At 36.6% G+C, this 18,128-nt stretch overlaps 4 protein-coding genes across 5 annotated transcripts in view; 2 read left to right on the forward strand and 2 right to left on the reverse strand.

Annotated features, from left to right (window-relative positions):
* LOC113331737 (phosphopantothenate--cysteine ligase 2-like) overlaps positions 1–2,932 on the forward strand; it is a 4,993-nt gene extending 2,061 nt beyond the window's left edge. The window contains exons 2-10 of the mRNA XM_026578383.1: positions 151–308; positions 416–539; positions 630–674; positions 757–845; positions 1,315–1,367; positions 1,492–1,551; positions 1,730–1,831; positions 2,030–2,149; positions 2,458–2,932. Of these exons, the coding sequence (XP_026434168.1) occupies positions 161–308; positions 416–539; positions 630–674; positions 757–845; positions 1,315–1,367; positions 1,492–1,551; positions 1,730–1,831; positions 2,030–2,149; positions 2,458–2,694 (978 nt within the window). The 5' untranslated portion in view covers positions 151–160 and the 3' untranslated portion in view covers positions 2,695–2,932. The remainder of the gene's footprint in view (positions 1–150; positions 309–415; positions 540–629; positions 675–756; positions 846–1,314; positions 1,368–1,491; positions 1,552–1,729; positions 1,832–2,029; positions 2,150–2,457) is intronic.
* A 1,416-nt stretch (positions 2,933–4,348) lies between these two features.
* On the forward strand, positions 4,349–8,548 carry LOC113331955 (alanine--glyoxylate aminotransferase 2 homolog 1, mitochondrial-like). The gene is made up of 9 exons (XM_026578596.1): positions 4,349–4,647; positions 5,171–5,401; positions 5,783–5,953; positions 6,152–6,295; positions 6,399–6,578; positions 6,751–6,976; positions 7,577–7,690; positions 7,773–7,859; positions 8,162–8,548. Exons 1-9 carry the CDS (start codon positions 4,426–4,428, stop codon positions 8,203–8,205), a joined length of 1,419 nt encoding a protein of 472 aa, XP_026434381.1. The 5' UTR covers positions 4,349–4,425; the 3' UTR covers positions 8,206–8,548.
* Positions 8,387–11,122, reverse strand: LOC113331954 (pentatricopeptide repeat-containing protein At4g19191, mitochondrial-like). The gene has a single exon (XM_026578595.1). The coding sequence runs from the start codon at positions 11,057–11,059 to the stop codon at positions 9,086–9,088; it is 1,974 nt and encodes a 657-aa protein (XP_026434380.1). The 5' UTR covers positions 11,060–11,122; the 3' UTR covers positions 8,387–9,085.
* A 193-nt stretch (positions 11,123–11,315) lies between these two features.
* On the reverse strand, positions 11,316–16,873 carry LOC113331936 (transcription factor TGA1-like). 2 transcript variants are annotated; one of them, XM_026578571.1, is made up of 9 exons: positions 16,513–16,873; positions 14,592–14,772; positions 14,416–14,490; positions 14,075–14,134; positions 13,909–13,986; positions 13,747–13,801; positions 12,970–13,241; positions 12,646–12,873; positions 11,316–12,003 (listed from the first exon to the last, which is right to left on the reverse strand). In XM_026578571.1, exons 2-9 carry the CDS (start codon positions 14,751–14,753, stop codon positions 11,851–11,853), a joined length of 1,083 nt encoding a protein of 360 aa, XP_026434356.1. In that variant the 5' UTR covers positions 14,754–14,772; positions 16,513–16,873; the 3' UTR covers positions 11,316–11,850. The 2 variants fall into 2 exon arrangements, with proteins under 2 accessions (XP_026434356.1, XP_026434355.1); XM_026578570.1 differs by lacking the exon at positions 16,513–16,873 and adding an exon at positions 16,065–16,481.
* Positions 16,874–18,128: the final 1,255 nt, after the last annotated feature.

The raw sequence follows: 18,128 nt of genomic DNA on the forward strand, positions 1-18,128 counted from the left end.
GGGGGCCCACGGTCCCCACCGTGTTAGCGGCCAACTAGTTTATTTTTGGGTATTAATAACATTATTTAGGGTTCCTCCATACAAACTTCTAATGCTTTAATTGGTTAATGTTCAGATTTACCTATAAAAACCTTTTGAGTTTTACCGTAGGTGTTTCTCCATGGATTCAGCCAAAGGATCGCCAGCTCAATGTGAATCACTTCATACGGATATCGAATCATTTTTTCAGACAGCACCACCTTTAAGAGATCATCTTGACACTAGTAGGAAAATTGGGGAATTTATCGAGAAAAACTCTCCAACTACAGGCAAGTAGGTCATTGATGTAATATAATGTGTTTACCTTGTAACTAGTAAAGTCCCGTTTCTTTAATTTCATGATTATTGACGAGGTTTATCTTGGTGCAACCATTAGGAAATGGGATAAGTAGACGTATTGTATGTGTGACATCTGGTGGCACGACTGTTCCTCTCGAACAACGATGTGTTCGATATATCGATAACTTCAGCTCTGGACATCGTGGGGCAGCATCTACTGAGTAGAGTCTTACAAGTCCTAATCAAATACGTATTATAGTTAGTATGATTTAAATTTTAAGCCAGTGTCCGCTAATAAATTAATCTTTCAGGTATTTTCTGAAGGCTGGATATGCAGTTATCTTTCTCCATCGACGGTGAGTCTTGTGTTCAGACCTTATTTTTATGAACAAAAACATAACTTGATTTTGTTAATGGCGTGAGCCCTCTTTTATGCAGAGGAACTTGTCAGCCATATTGTAGATCACTTCCCGAGGATTCACTTCTTGAATGTTTGGTGCTTAAAGAAGGGGAATCATCCATTCAAGGTTTGGCATTGTTAATTCTCCACTTAATCGTCTTTCCGTGAAAGTTCCCTACATTTTATTTTCTTGCTAATGTCTAAGGCTAGGGTTTTTTGTGCTGTTCCTGGCTGTATAGCGCCGAAGAATGTGCATTTATGATCCCTAATTGATTTCCCTTGGCAATTGCATATCTATCCTGTACAAAAATCCAAGGCTTTCTTGGTCAGTGTATGTGAAGGTCAATCTGCTTATATGGTTACCTTGCTGCAAGAAGTTTTACATTGTTTTTTAAGTGGGCTGAAGTGAAACTTTACAAACATTACCTTAGTTTCAGGCTATATCAACCTTATACACTTAAGTATGGTAACACGTCGTCACACATCCAAACATGTTCGCGGTGTTCTATCTTTCCTTGAATGTCTGCATAATTCTTCTGTTATTGGCTTATTGCCTTTATATATAACGTATTATGGTTTGTCACTGAATATTACAGTTCGCGAGTCATATTCTGAAGATGTCAAGGGGGCAATCAGGCATAATCATGATGTATGTTTTTATAGAATTTAGTGTTGTTCTGCCTTTATATTTCGAAACTTTTAATTATCACTCCTTCTAAAAGGAGATTGTTGTTTGAAGTATGATAACAAATTACATGTTCTCTTTGGTGTAGGCTATAAAAGAGGGTCTCTTGTTGAAACTCCCGTTTACGTCCATCTTTGAGTATCTTCAGGTTAGCTCTAAAAATATACATTTTATTCTCTCCATATACATGAAATCTGTACCCCTTGCCTTTTACCAATGTTTCTTTCTGTATGAGCACTTCTCTTCATATTAGACATTACTATGAAAAGATACATGTTCAGTGTGCACTTTTAGGAGTTGAGTTTTGCTCTTTCTATTATAAATAGATATTGCGGATGGTTGCTACATCCATGAAGTCTCTTGGGCATCGTGGAATGTTTTATCTTGCTGCTGCGGTATCGGATTTCTATGTCCCTTGGGAGACTATGGTGAGAGTATTTGAGGTTTATTGAATTGTCCGCACTTTACAATCTTGTTTTTCATGAGAATTAATTTTCACTGCCAAGCTTCACTTCACTGGGTTACAATACTTTAATATTTGTGGCACCCTGAGTATGCCTGTTTAGAGTTTCTATATGTGTCTAATATGCAACTAACTTCCCGTGATAACTGCTTTATATGTCTAGGCTGAACATAAGATTCAATCTGCTTCTGGTCCTCTAGATATGCGACTTGCTCAGGTACCAAAAATGCTTATTATGATGAGGAAAGAATGGGCTCCAGTGGCTTTCTGCATATCATTTAAGGTTCTTACAAATCTATGCTCCTCTTTATTCTTCTATAACCTAGGATCAGATGGATTTTGTGTCGTCCCGATATTCTGTGTCCTCCCGATATCTATCACATCTATGAAATGCCAAAGGAAACCATACAGAGTTGGTTGAAATATTTAACTTTGTTAAGTTTCAACCAATTTTCTATGAGGTTAGAAGTTTTAAATGTATCTATTTTTTTTTCTTTTTAGGAATGTATTTCTTTTGGATAAAAGTAAAATTCTAATGTCATGAGGTTCCATTTATTGATTATACGTGCGATATCAAATTTCCTTCAACAGCTGGAGACAGATACAAACATTTTGTTAGAGAAAGCTGACATGGCGCTGAAGAAATACAAAATGAACATGGTGGTAGCAAACGAGCTTTCAACTCGTAAAGAGGAGGTTATTGTTGTTGCCAACAGCGGAAGAATTACTGTTCGCAGAGACGAGACTAACGGGGATGTAGAAAATCCACTTATCAAACTCATTGTAGATAGACACTCGACTTATGTTGAAGAATCTGGCAAAAACTAAAGGACCAAGAGAAGATGGGTAACGTATATTTCTGATTAGTGACCCACAAGTTTCAATTCCAAGACTTAATCTTTCAATTTATATTTTTTTTACAGCTGTTATCGTAATATGATACCAAGAGATGATAGCTCATCCATAAGAATTTATCTTCTTGATAAATTTTGTATGAAATAACAGAACTTTATTCTCTGCAGTGTTAATCTTGTAGTTGGCTATTTGCAAATTTTCTGATTCTACTTGTCTGGGGTCTGTGTTTGTTTCATAGTGCTAATCGGATGTAGGGTGTTTTTTATGCTGTGGCTTTAAGACTGTCAAGTACGAGAATAGGGTATATTTATCAACTATGCTTGCTACCTTATGCAGAAACCAAGGATTAAGGAATAAACCTTTTCCCCGTCCCTGGAGGGTATAAGGGGAGATGGTTCAGCTACTTTTGTCTGAATTTAGATCACCAATGGGTTGAAAAAAAACAGTGAAGAATGGTCAACTCCGTGCAGAAAAGTTCAGGCTGTTGGGCTGTCAAAATCCAGCATATATAGTAGTAGTACTTTAACAAAGGTTTTTTATTGTATTAGGAAAAGTTAGCAGCCTGTAGTGTAGCCTTATTAGTATGCCTTCACATCAGCGCATCAACTACCCTCTAATGTACAAAGAAATTATGAGCAGACCAAGCCAAGTTTTAGTGGTTGTTTTCTTATTATTCTTTGGACTGGTTGGTAGTGCCGTAACGAGTTTCCATCTGGGATCGTGCCTATTAACATCCATTTTCTAAATCATTTTTTAAACAGCTTCAGTGCTGATGATGAGTCTCTGGCTGAGTTAAGTTTTTTCCACTGGAGAAATGCCGTATCCACAGTAATGGTGACAACCATGTTGGATGAGTACTGGAGAAAGGTGAGCACAAATTTAGTTCTACAACGGATGTATAATCAACTAGTATTTGACGTGCGTACATTTACTAAACAACGTTGTCACAATATAGACGCCATAAGTAGTTCATTGTGTCATTTGTTTGTTGCTGTGACAGACTATGTTAAATCTGAAGTCGAACACACAGGCTGAACAGTAAAGTAATCCTGGATGTTATTAGAAACACAGACAAATGTGAGCATTTGCTGGTATCATCACCCAGCGACTTTACTACTTTATTACAGTGACACCGGCAATTTTTGTGTCATGATCGAAGGCATGATATGGTGTGTTCAGCTGGTGTTCCCACTACCCTCAACTGAGATAATTTTCACCTAACTTATTAAGCTAATTATTCTCAGGATATTAATTCGTGGATGTGTTAGCATTAATAATTGGATGAAAACAAAGAAATAATTAATAATTAAACCAAGAATCTTTTTGTACGTTTGGTTGAATTTGGTATCCAATCTGTCCACACTCCACAGGATAAGCTAAAATACCATGCTCCACGCCAGCATCTGCTGTACACTGTAATTCTATCCTGTACTGCATAATGTTTGATAGTATCCTACTCCCCAGTACCAACCAAGTCTCTTTAGGCTTTCCTAAAAAGGACCAGCTGGGTGGACTGATCGTGGGTAACGTGGATCTTTGACAAGCATGGGAGCACGCTAACTAGAGTACTCCCTAACACGCACAATCACGTAACCATTACCAGTATAAAACTGGCGCCATTTGTACTCTCTCTCTCTACTACTACTCAAAACTGAACTCTAAAGAGTGATAAATCCCCGTAATCTTTAAGAAAGTGAAATAGTGATGATGATGTTGTATAGAAATTTATGCAAGAAAAGTGTTGAATCTACAAAGAATTATCAAAGATTACTACTTTGTAATTCTTATTCTTCTTCAATTTCGACTCCGGTTATTCCACCTTTTGATTATGAACCTAAAACATATACTGGTCCATCAGCTGATGAAGTCTTTCAGAAAAGAAAGAAATTTCTAGGTCCATCTCTCTTTCATTACTATGAGAAGCCTGTAAGATCTCTTTTTCTCTTATTTGTTTTTTTGAGTATTTTGTGAAATTATAGTATAGGTAGGTGATCTAGGGATTTCAGAAATTAGGGTTTAGTTAAAGATGATATTTTTGTTAGTAATTTGATATTTTTGTTAAGATCTAGCTTCGGAATTCTCGAATTTGCTAAAAGTATTTGGTGGTCGAAGGTTTATAACCTAATTATACCAAAATGAGCTCTTTATAAGTGAAAACATGATTCGGGTATTTGACATTTCTTGACCATACTGTGTTTGATCTTTGAATTCCTGGTAAATTTGTAAAATGCGAAATGAGAAAATAATTGCTTTTACATTCTAGGAATGTCTTTTCATCATCTGTGTTCTAGTGATCTATATTTGATATTCTTATGAAGGATTCTGGTCAACAGATTTTGAACAGGGTTTCGTAATAGTGCATTTGAAAATTCTATTTGTTATATATATTTTCTGTCGTCGCCATTTTATGTTTTATTTGTTCTCAAACTTTGATCTCACATATTTGCAGTTAAATATAGTCGAAGGCAAGATGCAATATCTCTTTGATGACAATGGAAGGCGTTATCTAGATGCATTTGCTGGGATTGTTACTGTTTCCTGTGGACACTGCCATCCAGATATTGTCAATGCAGTGGTTGAACAAACAAAGTTGCTACAGCATGCAACCACAATTTACCTGCACCATCAAATTGCTGATTTTGCAGAGGCTTTAGCCTCAAAAATGCCGGGGAACCTGAAGGTGCCAATTATCTGGATTACGACATGCTTTTTAAAATTTAAGTGTTTTTGGCACATGTTTAGACACTAAATGAAGCACTACTGTTTCTGAAGTACTGCGAACTTTTGTTCTACTTGGTCTCAGACAAGTAGATTAAGCAACATCATGACTCTAAATCATTCTTCATATATGCATATATGGAATAATTTTTGTTTTGTACCTTGCTTGGGGCATTGATGATAACAGTCACCATATATGATCAATATTTCTGATATATACTACGTGTGGAAAAAATACGAATTCGGTCAGATAGTGAATTTTAGTGTTATAATAAGTATAAGTTGTTTGGTATGTAAATTTCTATTTTGAGTAATCTCTCAATATTCATCTTGGAAAATGCAGGTTGTATATTTTGTCAACTCGGGAACGGAAGCAAATGAGTTAGCCATGTTGATGGCCAGATTATATAGTGGTAATCTTGGTATGATTGCCTTAAGAAATGCATATCATGGTGGAAGTTCTAACACTATTGGCTTGACGGCTCTGAATACCTGGAAGTACAACATCCCCCAGGTGTGCATTTTATTGAAAGTTTTATGATAACTCTCGAATATTAGTAAACTAGGTACAGTAGCTAGAACTAACTACTTGCTAATCATGTGCTCGACTTAAACTAATTGATTTCTGTAGGTTAACTTTTTCTAGGAAAAACTCTTGACGATGTTATAATAACAACATCTCACTGTAGTTTCTTTTGACAAACTTCTGCAGGGGGAAATTCATCATGTTATGAACCCAGATCCCTATCGTGGGGCCTTTGGTGCTGATACCAGTCGCTATGTCAAAGATGTACAAGATCACATTGATTTTGGTACATCTGGTAAAGTGGCAGGTTTTATCGCGGAAACTATCCAGGTTAGAGTTGGCAATATATTTCATATGAATATCTTAGTGATTTCTGTCTCCAATATACAGAGACTATACAATACAGTGAGAGTGATTTTTCATTTAACTACAGGGAGTTGGAGGAACAGTTGAGTTGGCCCCTGGATACTTAAAGCAAGTATACGATGTGGTACATAAAGCAGGTGGGGTGTGTATAGCTGATGAAGTCCAAACAGGATTTGGCCGTACTGGAAGCCATTACTGGGGTTTTGAGACACAAGGTGTCATTCCTGACATTGTTACTATGGCCAAGGTCAGTACCACGACTCTCACGTACTTCTTAACCAGAAATCATTGTTCCTGACATTGTTCCTGAAGATTCAGATCTTTACATAGTTTGTTTGATTTGAACAAGTCTATATTCGTGTTAACCAGAAATCATTCAAGTATACACTTTGAGTAATCTGTTTTACGAATTGCGACAGGGTATAGGAAATGGTTTACCATTAGGAGCGGTTGTGACAACACCAGAAATAGCAAGTGTAATGGCTCAAAAAATCCAGTTCAACACATTTGGTGGCAACCCTGTATGTTCGGCTGGTGGGCTTGCCGTTCTCAGAGTCCTTGATAAGGAAAAGCGTCAAGCACATTGTGCTGATATTGGCTCCCACTTAACAGAGCGTTTGAAAGCTCTTCAGCAGAGATACGACTGTAAGCATCCGGTAACCTTAGATTGCTTGATTAATCTGTTAAACTCATTTACTTCATCTATCACTCTCACAGTTCCCAATGTTGTTAATATTTCCTTCTTCTGAATAATTATGAATTGCTCTTCTTTTGGTTTACAAAGTGGTTATTTCTGGTTTCTATTTTTGTGTGAGCACAAGAAATTGTCAACTAGATCGTGCCATAAATCATGAATCTAAGGTTAGGATGTATAAAAGTACTGCACCTGTGAGTTTCTTATTCTTCATATCCACATTATTTCTTAACTTGCGGGCACTGTGTTCTAAAACCTGTTCTGAGTGTTCCTACATGATCTGTGGAGATTTTGAGTTTGATGTAAATGAAAGTATCATGAAGATAAAGATCTGTGGAGTCATTGGAGCGTTATAAAATGAAAGTAAAAATAGATGATCCCATCCTCCATATTTATTTGGATAATTAGCATTTGCACTGTGGACCCTGTTTGTACTTATGTGGTATGCTATCTTTTAGAATGTTTTCATTGTCCGGATACAGTAAACTTTGCATTATATGAAATTTTGGATTTTCCCTTAGATCTCAGTTACATTTGCTCTTATTTTACAGTAATTGGAGATATCAGAGGTAGGGGATTAATGTTGGGGGTAGAACTAGTAACTGACAGAAAAGAGAAAACACCTGCCAAAGTAGAAACTGCTGTGCTGTTTGAGAAACTCCGAGGTAAAAGGAATCAACCTAGTGCCGGATTATAAATTTGTTCTCTGTAATAGTTTCTTAACAAAATGTCTATTTTTGATTTAAGAGCTCGGTGTTCTGGTCGGAAAAGGAGGCCTACATGGAAATGTCTTCAGAATAAAACCACCTATGTGTTTCTCCAAGGACGATGCAGGTAATCTCACTCTCCACCCAACAGTTCCATAGTCACTTTGGACTTAAGGTTTCAAGTGAATTTTCAATGGAGTCTTGCAAGCTACTAGTACCCTTACTATGGTTGCGTAAGAGTATTACCCGTGAATGACCATTGCTCTGTACCTTGTACTTAGTTATTCAAAAGAAATAGTAATCTCCCTAAAAGAGGTCTAAGCAAACTCATCCATTTCGAGATATTCCAGCTTTCATCTCTTTCTTGTCTTCACATTAACTTTACGTTTTCAATCTTTTTGAAATCTATCTCGACTTCATTGCTTGCAGATTTTCTGGTGGATGCATTGGACTACTCCCTATCAAAGTTATAAGGATGTGACTGAAGTTTCAAGAGATAAGAAAAGAGGGATGTAGCTTGCATAACACCAGAATGTTGGGATACTTACAAATGAATACACAATTCTTCCTTGTAGTTTCAAATGCTAATTTCAGGAAATGGAAGTGAAAACGAAAAGGATAGAAATCTGTGTAAATTTGAGTTGGTCCTGGAACTTTTTTAAACAGATTATTGCATCTTCTTTTTCTTTTAAATGTGCAGTTCTTTGTACAAAGGCATACCTAATGGGTTTTGATAGACCCTTTTAAAAAGGCTTTTCTGAAAGTCTGTCCAAACTTTCAATGTGATTCAGAAATATAGCTCTAGTATGTCAAGAACCATACTAGTATAAAGTGTTTCACATGAGTACTTACAGAGGCTAGGTTTTCCCTAGCCGGTCGCCAAGATTAACCAGGAAGCTACCCAATCAAGACGTGAACTGTGGTTGAGGCTATCTATACTGTAACCCCATGGTAGAGAGAAACAAACTGGCTATCTGTTCTGTAACCCCATAGTAAAGAAAATTAAACTGTAGTATAATGTGGTTGTCAAGCAGAATGTGCTTGGTAGTCCGAAAGTGGCAGAACATAGTACTTTCGATCAATTTAAGGTAAGGTGTAGGCAAGCTTCTTAGAAGTTGGAAGAAACTTCAAGAATACACCTCCAAAATATCGTTCCGAACTTTGGCGAAACATCAAGACTCAGATTTCTCTGTTAACATTGTCACGGCAGTAAACTTGCTGCATCTCCACTCTAGTCCATAATATGGCAGGCACCTTTAAGTCTAATTGAACTTTCTATCTCTTGTACCACGATTTAATCAACCTGCTAGTTTTCTTTTTCAAATTCACGATTATCTTCCAAATCCTGAAAGCTTACTTCTCCAGCTCATGCTGATAGAGAATGAACTCCATGTGCTGTTCTAATCTATCTTTTTTCAATTGCAAAGCTAAACCATCTAAGACTTCATATATCAATATTCCTTCTTGGTGACACCGATCTTCAACTGTGAATGAGTGTGTCGCTCCGTTCACTTGAACAAAACTTTTACCAGGTGATTTTTTCACGCGATTGGATTTCATCATTTTACGTATCTTTGCTACATTGTCCCACTTTCCTTTCGAGGCAAAAATATTAGCCATGGCCACATAAGAAACTGCAGCTTCTGGCTCAAGCTCAAAAAGTTTTTGAGCCACAAATTCACCAATTTCTATCTCATTGTGAATTTTGCAAGAACCAAGCAGAGCACCCCAAACACCAGCATCAGGTTTTAAAGGCATCTTCTGAATAAACTCTAACGCTTCCTGTAACTTCCCTTTTCTTCCAAGAAGATCAGCTATACAAGAATAGTGTTCTAATCTAGGACATATTTTGTAAGCCTTTTCCATCAAATCAAAATACTTCAACCCTTTCTCAAGAAAACCTGCGTGTGTACAAGCTTGAAGAACCGCAAGAAAAGTAACATGATTTGGTTTTACACCGGAATCTAACATTTGTAAGAAAAGATTCAGAGCTTCCTCAAATTCTCCATTCAAGGCAGAACCTGAAATCATAGTTGTCCAAGAAACAATAGTTCTGTTACTCATGGACTTAAATGTCTCGCGGGCACTTTTCATACTTCCACACTTCGCAAACATATCGATTAATGCATTACAAACCATGACAGTCTGTCCAAATTTGTTTGAAAATACGTACCTATTAATCCATCTCCCAAGTTCTAAATTTCCTGTTTGTCCACAAGCAGATAATAAAGAAATCAAAGTAACCAAATCCGGCTTTTCACCAGCTTCTTCCATGGAACCGAACAAATCAAATGCTTCGACTAAATCCCCTTTCTCTGCGTACCCATTAATCATCACCGTCCAAGAAACACAAGTTCTTTCCAACATGGTGTCAAATAAGTAACGGGCAGAGTCCATGTCTCCACACTTTGAATACATTGAAATCAGTGTATTAATCAAAGAAATGTTGGAATCACAGCCAATTTTGATACCGTGAGAATGGATTTGTTTACCTTCTGCAATTGCTTCAGGATGAATGCAAGAAGAAATCAAGCTGGTAATTGTGCACAAATCAGGTCTTCTCCCTTCACGACACATGTTTCTATAGAGACTGACAGCCTCATAAAATCTTTCAAACTGAGCATATCCTGAAATCAAAGAGTTCCATGAAATTACAGTTCTTAAACCAGCTGAGATCTCATTAAAAACCATCTTAGACGAACATAAGTCATTAAACTTAGCATATGCAGAAATCCAAGTATTAGAAACTGATACATCATCTCCTACCCCAATTCGAGTTCCTAAACAATGAACAGCTTTTAACCCATTCAAACCACTTGCACTATTACAACTCGATTGCGTCAGGGCTATAACCGTAATGGAATCAGGTTGAAAACCCGATAATCTCATTTGAACCAAAAGAATCAAAACCTTATCAGAAAGACCCATCTCTGCAAAACCCATCATCATGGCATTCCAAGACGCTATATCTCTATCAGGCATTTCCTCGAACAACTTGTAAGCAACATTTAATTGATTACATTTACAATACATATCCACGAATGCTGTTTGTACAAAGATATCATAACAAAATGGTGATTTTACAACATGGGTATGAACGATTTCTGCTAGTTTGAAGTTGGATAGTTTAGCACAAGCTTTAGCAATGAATGGAAATGTCAAAAAGTTGGGTTCAAATCCTGCTTGCTTCATTTGGCGGAATAAAAGAAAAGCTTTAGTAGGGTTACCCTCATTGACACTCGCTCTAATGGCATTGTTCCATTGAATAACGGTTGAACAATTCAAAAATCGGTTAAAATTAGTTCCAGTAATAGCTTTCGTAACCATGTCTGAGTTTACCAAATTTCATAGAAAAGCTTTGCAGAGGCTTGGGTACCGATATTTAGTCATTTCGCAATTCTCAGGTAGTGAGGCAGATTTTGTTAAAGACACATGCGCGTATCTTATGTTAAAAGGTCTCTGGATAATACCATTGACACCCGTTTCACAAAACATCCGCAAATAAAAAATTATCAAGAGCAGCTTCCCAAAGGAAAAAATGACTTCTTGAAGTTAACCGTTAAACATGTGTAACCTCAGAAGATCACTAGAAGAAGCAAAATGATTTTGATAGATACACTGATGTACATTACATATGTTTTCACCTCCCAATACAAAACTCAAAACACAGACGCACAGAAACAACGCCACCACAATAATTCCCCAAAACTTTACATTACATATCTTACTGGTACAACATTTAACTTAAGACTCGAAAGAAAACAACCGCTTCTATAATCTTCTCCTTATTACGTTTTCTGTTTCCGGCAATGCATATAAATGTGCAGTGAGGTTTTATTAACAAACCCACGCTCTTGATACATGGACAATGAGAAAAAGATTTTGATATATACATTCTTTGATGTTTTTTTTTTTTTTGGAACAAAAAAAGTCTTTCCAGAAGCATTTAAATATCACTTACCGGATTAACAAGTAAACAAAGACTTACCAAGGGAAGTGGTGACCTTGATAAGCGAAGCTAAACAACTGACTTTACTTGCTATGCTTTAATTTCTTCTACCTCTTGGCTGATGATGAGTCTTTAAAATATTTAGTTGAGGGTTTTGTGTAAGTTTTAATTATGCTGGTTCACGTGGCCTAGCCGCCCAAAGGTTACTTAGGGCTCGAAGCCTTTGGAAATAATCACCTAGTGCAAGTAGTCCTCTAGCTGTCTGACGAGTTGTTAAGATACGAGACATTTGTTGCAGAGTCTGTTGGCGAAGATGGTCCGCCTAACAGAATATTAAACGTTAATGTCTGTTTACTGAGCAAAAGTGGGTCAATAAGAAAGTAAGACAGGGTAAAGATGTTTAACGTTCTACAATAACAAAAATGCTGCAGTACCTAACGACTGCATTCAATTGTGCTCAGTCCACTGATAATGTGAGAAACACCATACAACTACCTAATTGCTAGTGCCGTAGGTCAAGGTACATCCCCCCACGGCATCAAGCCATGGGAAGGTGAACTGTTGTTTCTCCCCAGATTCAGAAGTGGGCTTACAAACCCGCACTCTCAAGGACCTGTTATCAGGTGAAAACACCAATTTCCAACCTTAAATAGTTCAAACAATTCTCTAGTCCTTTTCAGTACATCCAGCATATATATGAAATCAGTTTCTTATTTGCATTTCGGCCTTCATATTACAGTGTGCCTTGCTTGCGTTTACTGGCCAGCCCATAGCAAAGAAGAAGATAAAATTGGTGCATTTTCACTGTACTCATCTATAACAAAATATCCCCTTAACCATGCCTAGATGCTTGATGTTCAAAATGATGTAGAGATATCTCAAGAATGATAGCATGAAGCAATTAACTAAAGGAATATTAGTTATGGAGTATAATCTAATCAATATAGGGAGAAAAATAAGGTACCTGATTTACAAAGCTTACAAGAGCTTCTAACTTCTCAATTGCCGAGGCCATTTGTGCCATATAATTCCCTGAATTCAGCAGATCCGCCGCCAGTGTATCAGAAACAGTTTCTTGAAGTTTGTTCATCCCTTGAGAAAGAGCATCTTCAGCTTGTTGACATGATTGTTGTAGACTATATACATTCACTAGTTGTTGCTCTGTCAATGGATCAAGTTGTGGCGTGAGGACCTGATAGGAGTAAGAGGAATTAAACCCAAAAATTTTGACAACCAAAGAAGAATAGAACAAGAATAAAGTACGGTGATGAATCGAAATTCCACTAACCTTTAGAAGCTCTGATGGTCGGAAACCACCAATCCACTGAAAAAAACGTTCTGCTGACGTTTTCCACATACCCGACATCAAGTAGAAAACATCAGCCTTTGCAGCAGTAGATTTCATGCGGAAAAGATCGAAATAGTGATTCATGGCACCATCAACAAGTATACGGAGCTCTATATCAGTTACATTAGCTATTAAAGCAGATCTTAGTTCACGTATTTGTCTGTTTTGTTCTTCAACCCAGTGACCATATTCCATGTCAAAAGTCACAATCCCTACAAGAGGAAACATAGTCACCAATGAGCTGTAGTATCAAAAAAGCAGAAAGTGAGAGTCAAAGAAAGCAGTACATGACAATTTATTCTAAAAGCTGTAGGGTAAGCAGAGAAAGAGGGAGAAGTGGAATCTCGTTGACAACAAGTATGTGGTCACCCAGAAACACGGATAGCCAGTTTCGGGCACTCTTTTTATCAGTGCCAAAAGTTGGCTGAAAACGAACTTAAAGAAAATAGCTAAGGGCCAAGGAACCTTACAATTATTACGAGATTAACTAAGATGAGTAAAAGAAATAAAAATCTCGTTCTTTAAAACATTGTTCGGCTCAACGGTCACCTTAAAGTTAAAGGGTTGAAGAGTATATCTCGTGATAAACTAGTGACAGATTTTCCAGGGATGTTAACAAAAGAATCACGGGCCAAAAAGTAATATTTACAACGGCCAAAAATACTGTAAGAATGAGATTATCAATGATAATGGTAACTGGTACATGCGACAGCTTACCTGAGTTAGCAGGTCCAGAGAACCCCAAATGACTAGTATCGCCAATGTATGCACCCTGCAGCAAGGCAGTCACTGCTCCTTTAGATAGGAACTATTACTTTTCATTGTCTTTGCTTCATTAAATAAAACTGAAGGAGAGAAATAGAGAGAGAGTCTGCAAACCTGTTGTCTAGCACGATTAAGGTCCTGTTCTATTTGTGATAACTTCAAACGACTTGTTTCCAATTGTTGAACATACGCCTACAAAGTTTCATGTTGACTAGTCAAGCACAAACAATAAACACCTCAAGAACTTCAGACTTCTATCTGCTTGAATATTTCTTCCTACCTTTTTACGCAGGCGACTTTTGCGTGCAGCTTCTCGATTTTGTGCAAGACGTCTTAATACCTGTACATTAGAATACAAACTTATTCGAAACTGACTAACACACTCATTGTGAAACCAAATCATACCAGACTAAAAACATCTATAACTGGTTCATATAAGGTATGTAAGTAGTGTTTGTGGTGTGTGTCTCTCTTTAATGCAGAAGTTTATGCCAAGTTTATGCTCAATAACAGCAACGATCTAGTCTAATGAATGCAAAGCAGTAGAACAGTAAACCCGTGTATAAATACTGTAATCAAAGAAAAGGAGCAATCAAATCGTCCAAGGACCGTGACTTTTACCTTCTCAACAGGCTTGCTTGCCTCCTGATCATACTTCTTCGACGATCCTACTATTCCTTGAGAAGTATCATCGGACTGTTAAAAGGATGATGGATATGTGAGATTTAGCACACAACTCAGTAGGAAAAAATATTGAAAGATAACGGAACCATAAAAAGATTTATAATGCTTCTCACCTGGGTGCTATCCAGTTTATTGTCGATCTCTACAATCATAGATGCGGCTGAATTTGGACCATTATGGATTTTGAAAGCGTCAGTCCACATGCTAACCTGGTGCGGTGGCTCGTATATACCCATCCTTCTAGAGGTGGCAAATTGTGTTGTGGGAGAGTTCATACTCTTTTAGTGGAAATGTCTGCAGCAACGAACAAGTGTTGTGACAGAAAAGGTAAGAAGATCTCAACTATATTAAATAAAGAATACAAAGGAAATTCCTGAAAAAATATCAAAAACAAAATTAGACCTTAAGAACTTGACCTGGCATATCTAGAGTGGAAAACGACAGAAACTCGACAAATTTTATACATAGTCTGATAGTCGGGACTATTGTCTGGACTCTGGAGAGAAACTAGGGAACGTTTTTGTAGAAGTTGGATTGAACAATTGGGCGCATCATGCATATGGAAAGTGTTCAAGATAAATGGAGGTACACTGACCTTAATCTAGGAAAATTAAAGGTAACAAATAAAACACATTCCTTCCCAAATCGCGCAAGCTTTTGTTTCATTTTTACCTTCATATCATTCTTAAGCTTCTGATGTTTTTCAAGTAAAGCTACAAAGTTTCAGCTACTGAATAATGAGATTCTAGTACTGAAGGGAGAAGCTTATGATTGTCTTGGAAATAGTTTTGCAGAATATTGGACATTTCTTCCACCCCTCACTACTCAAGCATTTCAATTATGCTGAATCATCTAATCCACATTCAAATTCTTCAACCATTGTGAAATGGAAACACATTCAACTACAAAGTTGACAAAACTGGATAGGCATAAAGCAAAGGACTTTCTTGCTTTTAGTACCAAAAAGCTGCCATTCACCAAAAGTTGATTTTGATACCAAAAAGTTTCCAGATAGATGGCAAATTCCGACACCTGAAGAAGCGACGTGCTTCCAACGGACGGCAAATTTTCCAAAACTTATGATTTCGTTGCTATTGAGTTCAGTCAAACAGCATAACAAAATCAAATCACTACAACTTAATTCTTATAGCAGTCGAAGCGCAACGTATCTAGTACAACCGACAAAATACGATACAATATCCGACTGTACATTTAATACATCACTGTAAATGAGAACACAATCTCTGTCCATATCAATGATTATGAACACTGCTTGAAAATCTATTTCTTACCAAGTATCAAACAATACTCAGATCTTAAATGAACTGAATATCTCCCAACAAAACATAAATTATATTCAGAAGAATTAATGAACTGAGAATTTTTGACAAACTGGTTTGATAGCATCAAAGTCCGTTTCTCATTCCATAAGCAACATAAACACATACTTTCAGATTAAAAATCAAAACCAGATGACTTTTTAATAAATTATTGGTCAAACTTAGAACCCAGATACATCAAAACTTAAATAAAGATCAAAAACATCTAAACTCAAGGACTCAATAAACTGAAGAAAAAAACCATACCTTTCTTTGTTTGTTATTTCATCAGAAGAAGATTTTCCCGCTCAAATCTAATTAAGTACAAGTAGTAATCTTTCTTTTAAACCCATGAAACAAATGAATCAAAAAGTACTACAGATATTCTACAGCTTCTTTTCTTCTGCTTCTTCTAAGTACTTGTTTTAGACATAAAAACCCTAATTTTTGGAAGCAACAACTCCTTGACCTCCTCTCACTTAGAAATACACAGAATCCAAAAAAAACAAGATTAAAAGAAATTAAGAAGATAATGAGGGATACAAAAAGTGATTAAAAAATCGATTATTATATTTTTTTGAAGTTCTTGACCTTTTATGCTCATCTACAGTCAACGATTAATTACTTCGTCATACTTCCACCAAAACAAATAAAATTTAATCTCTTGGAAAAATATACACTACTAGAAAAGATAAAATGATATGAATATGCGTACCAGGTCATTCCACTTTCTTAACATGCGCCACTATCTTCCTACATTTTTAAAAAGGATGTTGGGTGAAGATAAACATCAGCAGTTAAAAAAAACTATTAATGTTAGACACTAGCAAGACGAATACCAAGAACAGTACTGGTACATTGTTAAAACAGTACTATATACAGTACTAAAGGCTCCATGAATTGGTGATATGCTTGTCAGTTAGGGAGAATTTTAATGTATGCATGCCAATCCTGAAACAAACTTTTTATCTTTTACTGTTAAAAGAGATTCAGATTCCTGTTAGTTGGTCAAAAGTGATATTTCCAGCCCATTCCCAGAGACGATGGGTTGTGTTCAGAGTCCAGCTTGAGTTCTCTCGAATTAGCAGGATGGGATTTTATGCGGTTTGCAGTACAGGTTTCTAGAGACAAAATGAAAGGGTCGTTTTAGTTGCGTAAGCGACTGCCCTGCCCCTTGTTCTTCTTTTTGAATGTTTGTTTATAGATTTTAGATTTTAGGTGCGATGATGGGCGTGAGTGATAGTGTGTGCTCGGGAGGATGACGAGTAACTGACAGTCAACCAAAGTCAATTAGGTCAACATCATAATCATAAGCTTTGTGTTAACAGAACCAAACCTTTGGTATGGATGTAATTTTCGAAGTTTCTTCCATGGTGGATGCTAAAGACTTTTCATTTGTTCATTTTTTTACTTTTTCTGTATAATTTGGTTTGGTTTCCATCAATAATTTAGATTATCTTATTATGGGGAGGACCAAGTCGCTGAATTGCACATCAGCAGATAGTGATATTTCGTCATGTTATAACAAATAATTTAGCGGATTTCATTGTTCAATTAGTAAAGTCTCGTGTGATGTGTCTCCTACTCTCATAATTTGTGATTACGTAACCCCCTTTAGATTGCGCGCTCTAGATTTGGTAATCTTTTAAGCGCCACTCCAGTCCAGTGACTTGTCTCCGGTATTCACCCATCAACTGGTGGGTAATTCGTTTCTGCTGTTCATTTTTTTCTTAGTTAGGTTGATCAAAAGTGACTTATCGCGGAATAACTTTCATAACCCTAGACATCTAAGGCTTAGGCCGTATAAAGCAAACAATCTTTGTTATCTTTATTCTTTTATTTTTATTTTCATTTTGCAGTGGTTAATTCATAAAGTGGATGAAAACTAGATAAGATTAGTAAAGAGATCACCAATTATAGTACTGTATGTAGTTTAGTTTGGTTTAGTTTAATCCATATTTTAATACCAAGTTGGTCCTATCAAGCAAAGATTACCTATTCGGAGTTCCAAGGGAAAAGTAAAGTACGCTAATTTAAAATTGTCATTATCTCCATGTATTCTATTAACTTATTCATCTGAACTAACTCATGGAGAGCCGGTGGTTGCTATTTTGGCTGAGCAACAAGGTTAGCTGCACCCTATTGCCATCTAAACACCCTTTCAGTTTTTGACCCTGTTAGCTGGTGTCAAAGAGATTTTTTTTTTTTTTTTTTTTTTGATAATAAAACCTTATGGTGGGTTTGTTTGCAGAATTTATCGTTTCCGGGAATTTATAATTCCATGGGATTATAAAGTCTGGGATTCTTGTAAATTCCTTGTGTGTTTGGTAA

Source organism: Papaver somniferum, unplaced genomic scaffold, assembly GCF_003573695.1.
Source record: "Papaver somniferum cultivar HN1 unplaced genomic scaffold, ASM357369v1 unplaced-scaffold_128, whole genome shotgun sequence".
NCBI classification, from domain to species: domain Eukaryota; kingdom Viridiplantae; phylum Streptophyta; class Magnoliopsida; order Ranunculales; family Papaveraceae; genus Papaver; species Papaver somniferum.

Coding starts and splice junctions, on each gene's coding strand:
- LOC113331955 (XM_026578596.1), top strand. CDS start 4,426: ATGATGATGTTGTATAGAAATTTATGCAAGAAAAGTGTTGAATCTACA. Junction 5,954..6,151: donor GGAAGTACAACATCCCCCAG/GTGTGCATTTTA, acceptor AAACTTCTGCAG/GGGGAAATTCATCATGTTAT. Junction 6,296..6,398: donor TTATCGCGGAAACTATCCAG/GTTAGAGTTGGC, acceptor ATTTAACTACAG/GGAGTTGGAGGAACAGTTGA.
- LOC113331954 (XM_026578595.1), bottom strand. CDS start 11,059: ATGGTTACGAAAGCTATTACTGGAACTAATTTTAACCGATTTTTGAAT.
- LOC113331936 (XM_026578571.1), bottom strand. CDS start 14,753: ATGAACTCTCCCACAACACAATTTGCCACCTCTAGAAGGATGGGTATA. Junction 13,987..14,074: donor AAAGTCGCCTGCGTAAAAAG/GTAGGAAGAAAT, acceptor GAAACTTTGTAG/GCGTATGTTCAACAATTGGA. Junction 13,802..13,908: donor TTAATCGTGCTAGACAACAG/GTTTGCAGACTC, acceptor GCCTTGCTGCAG/GGTGCATACATTGGCGATAC.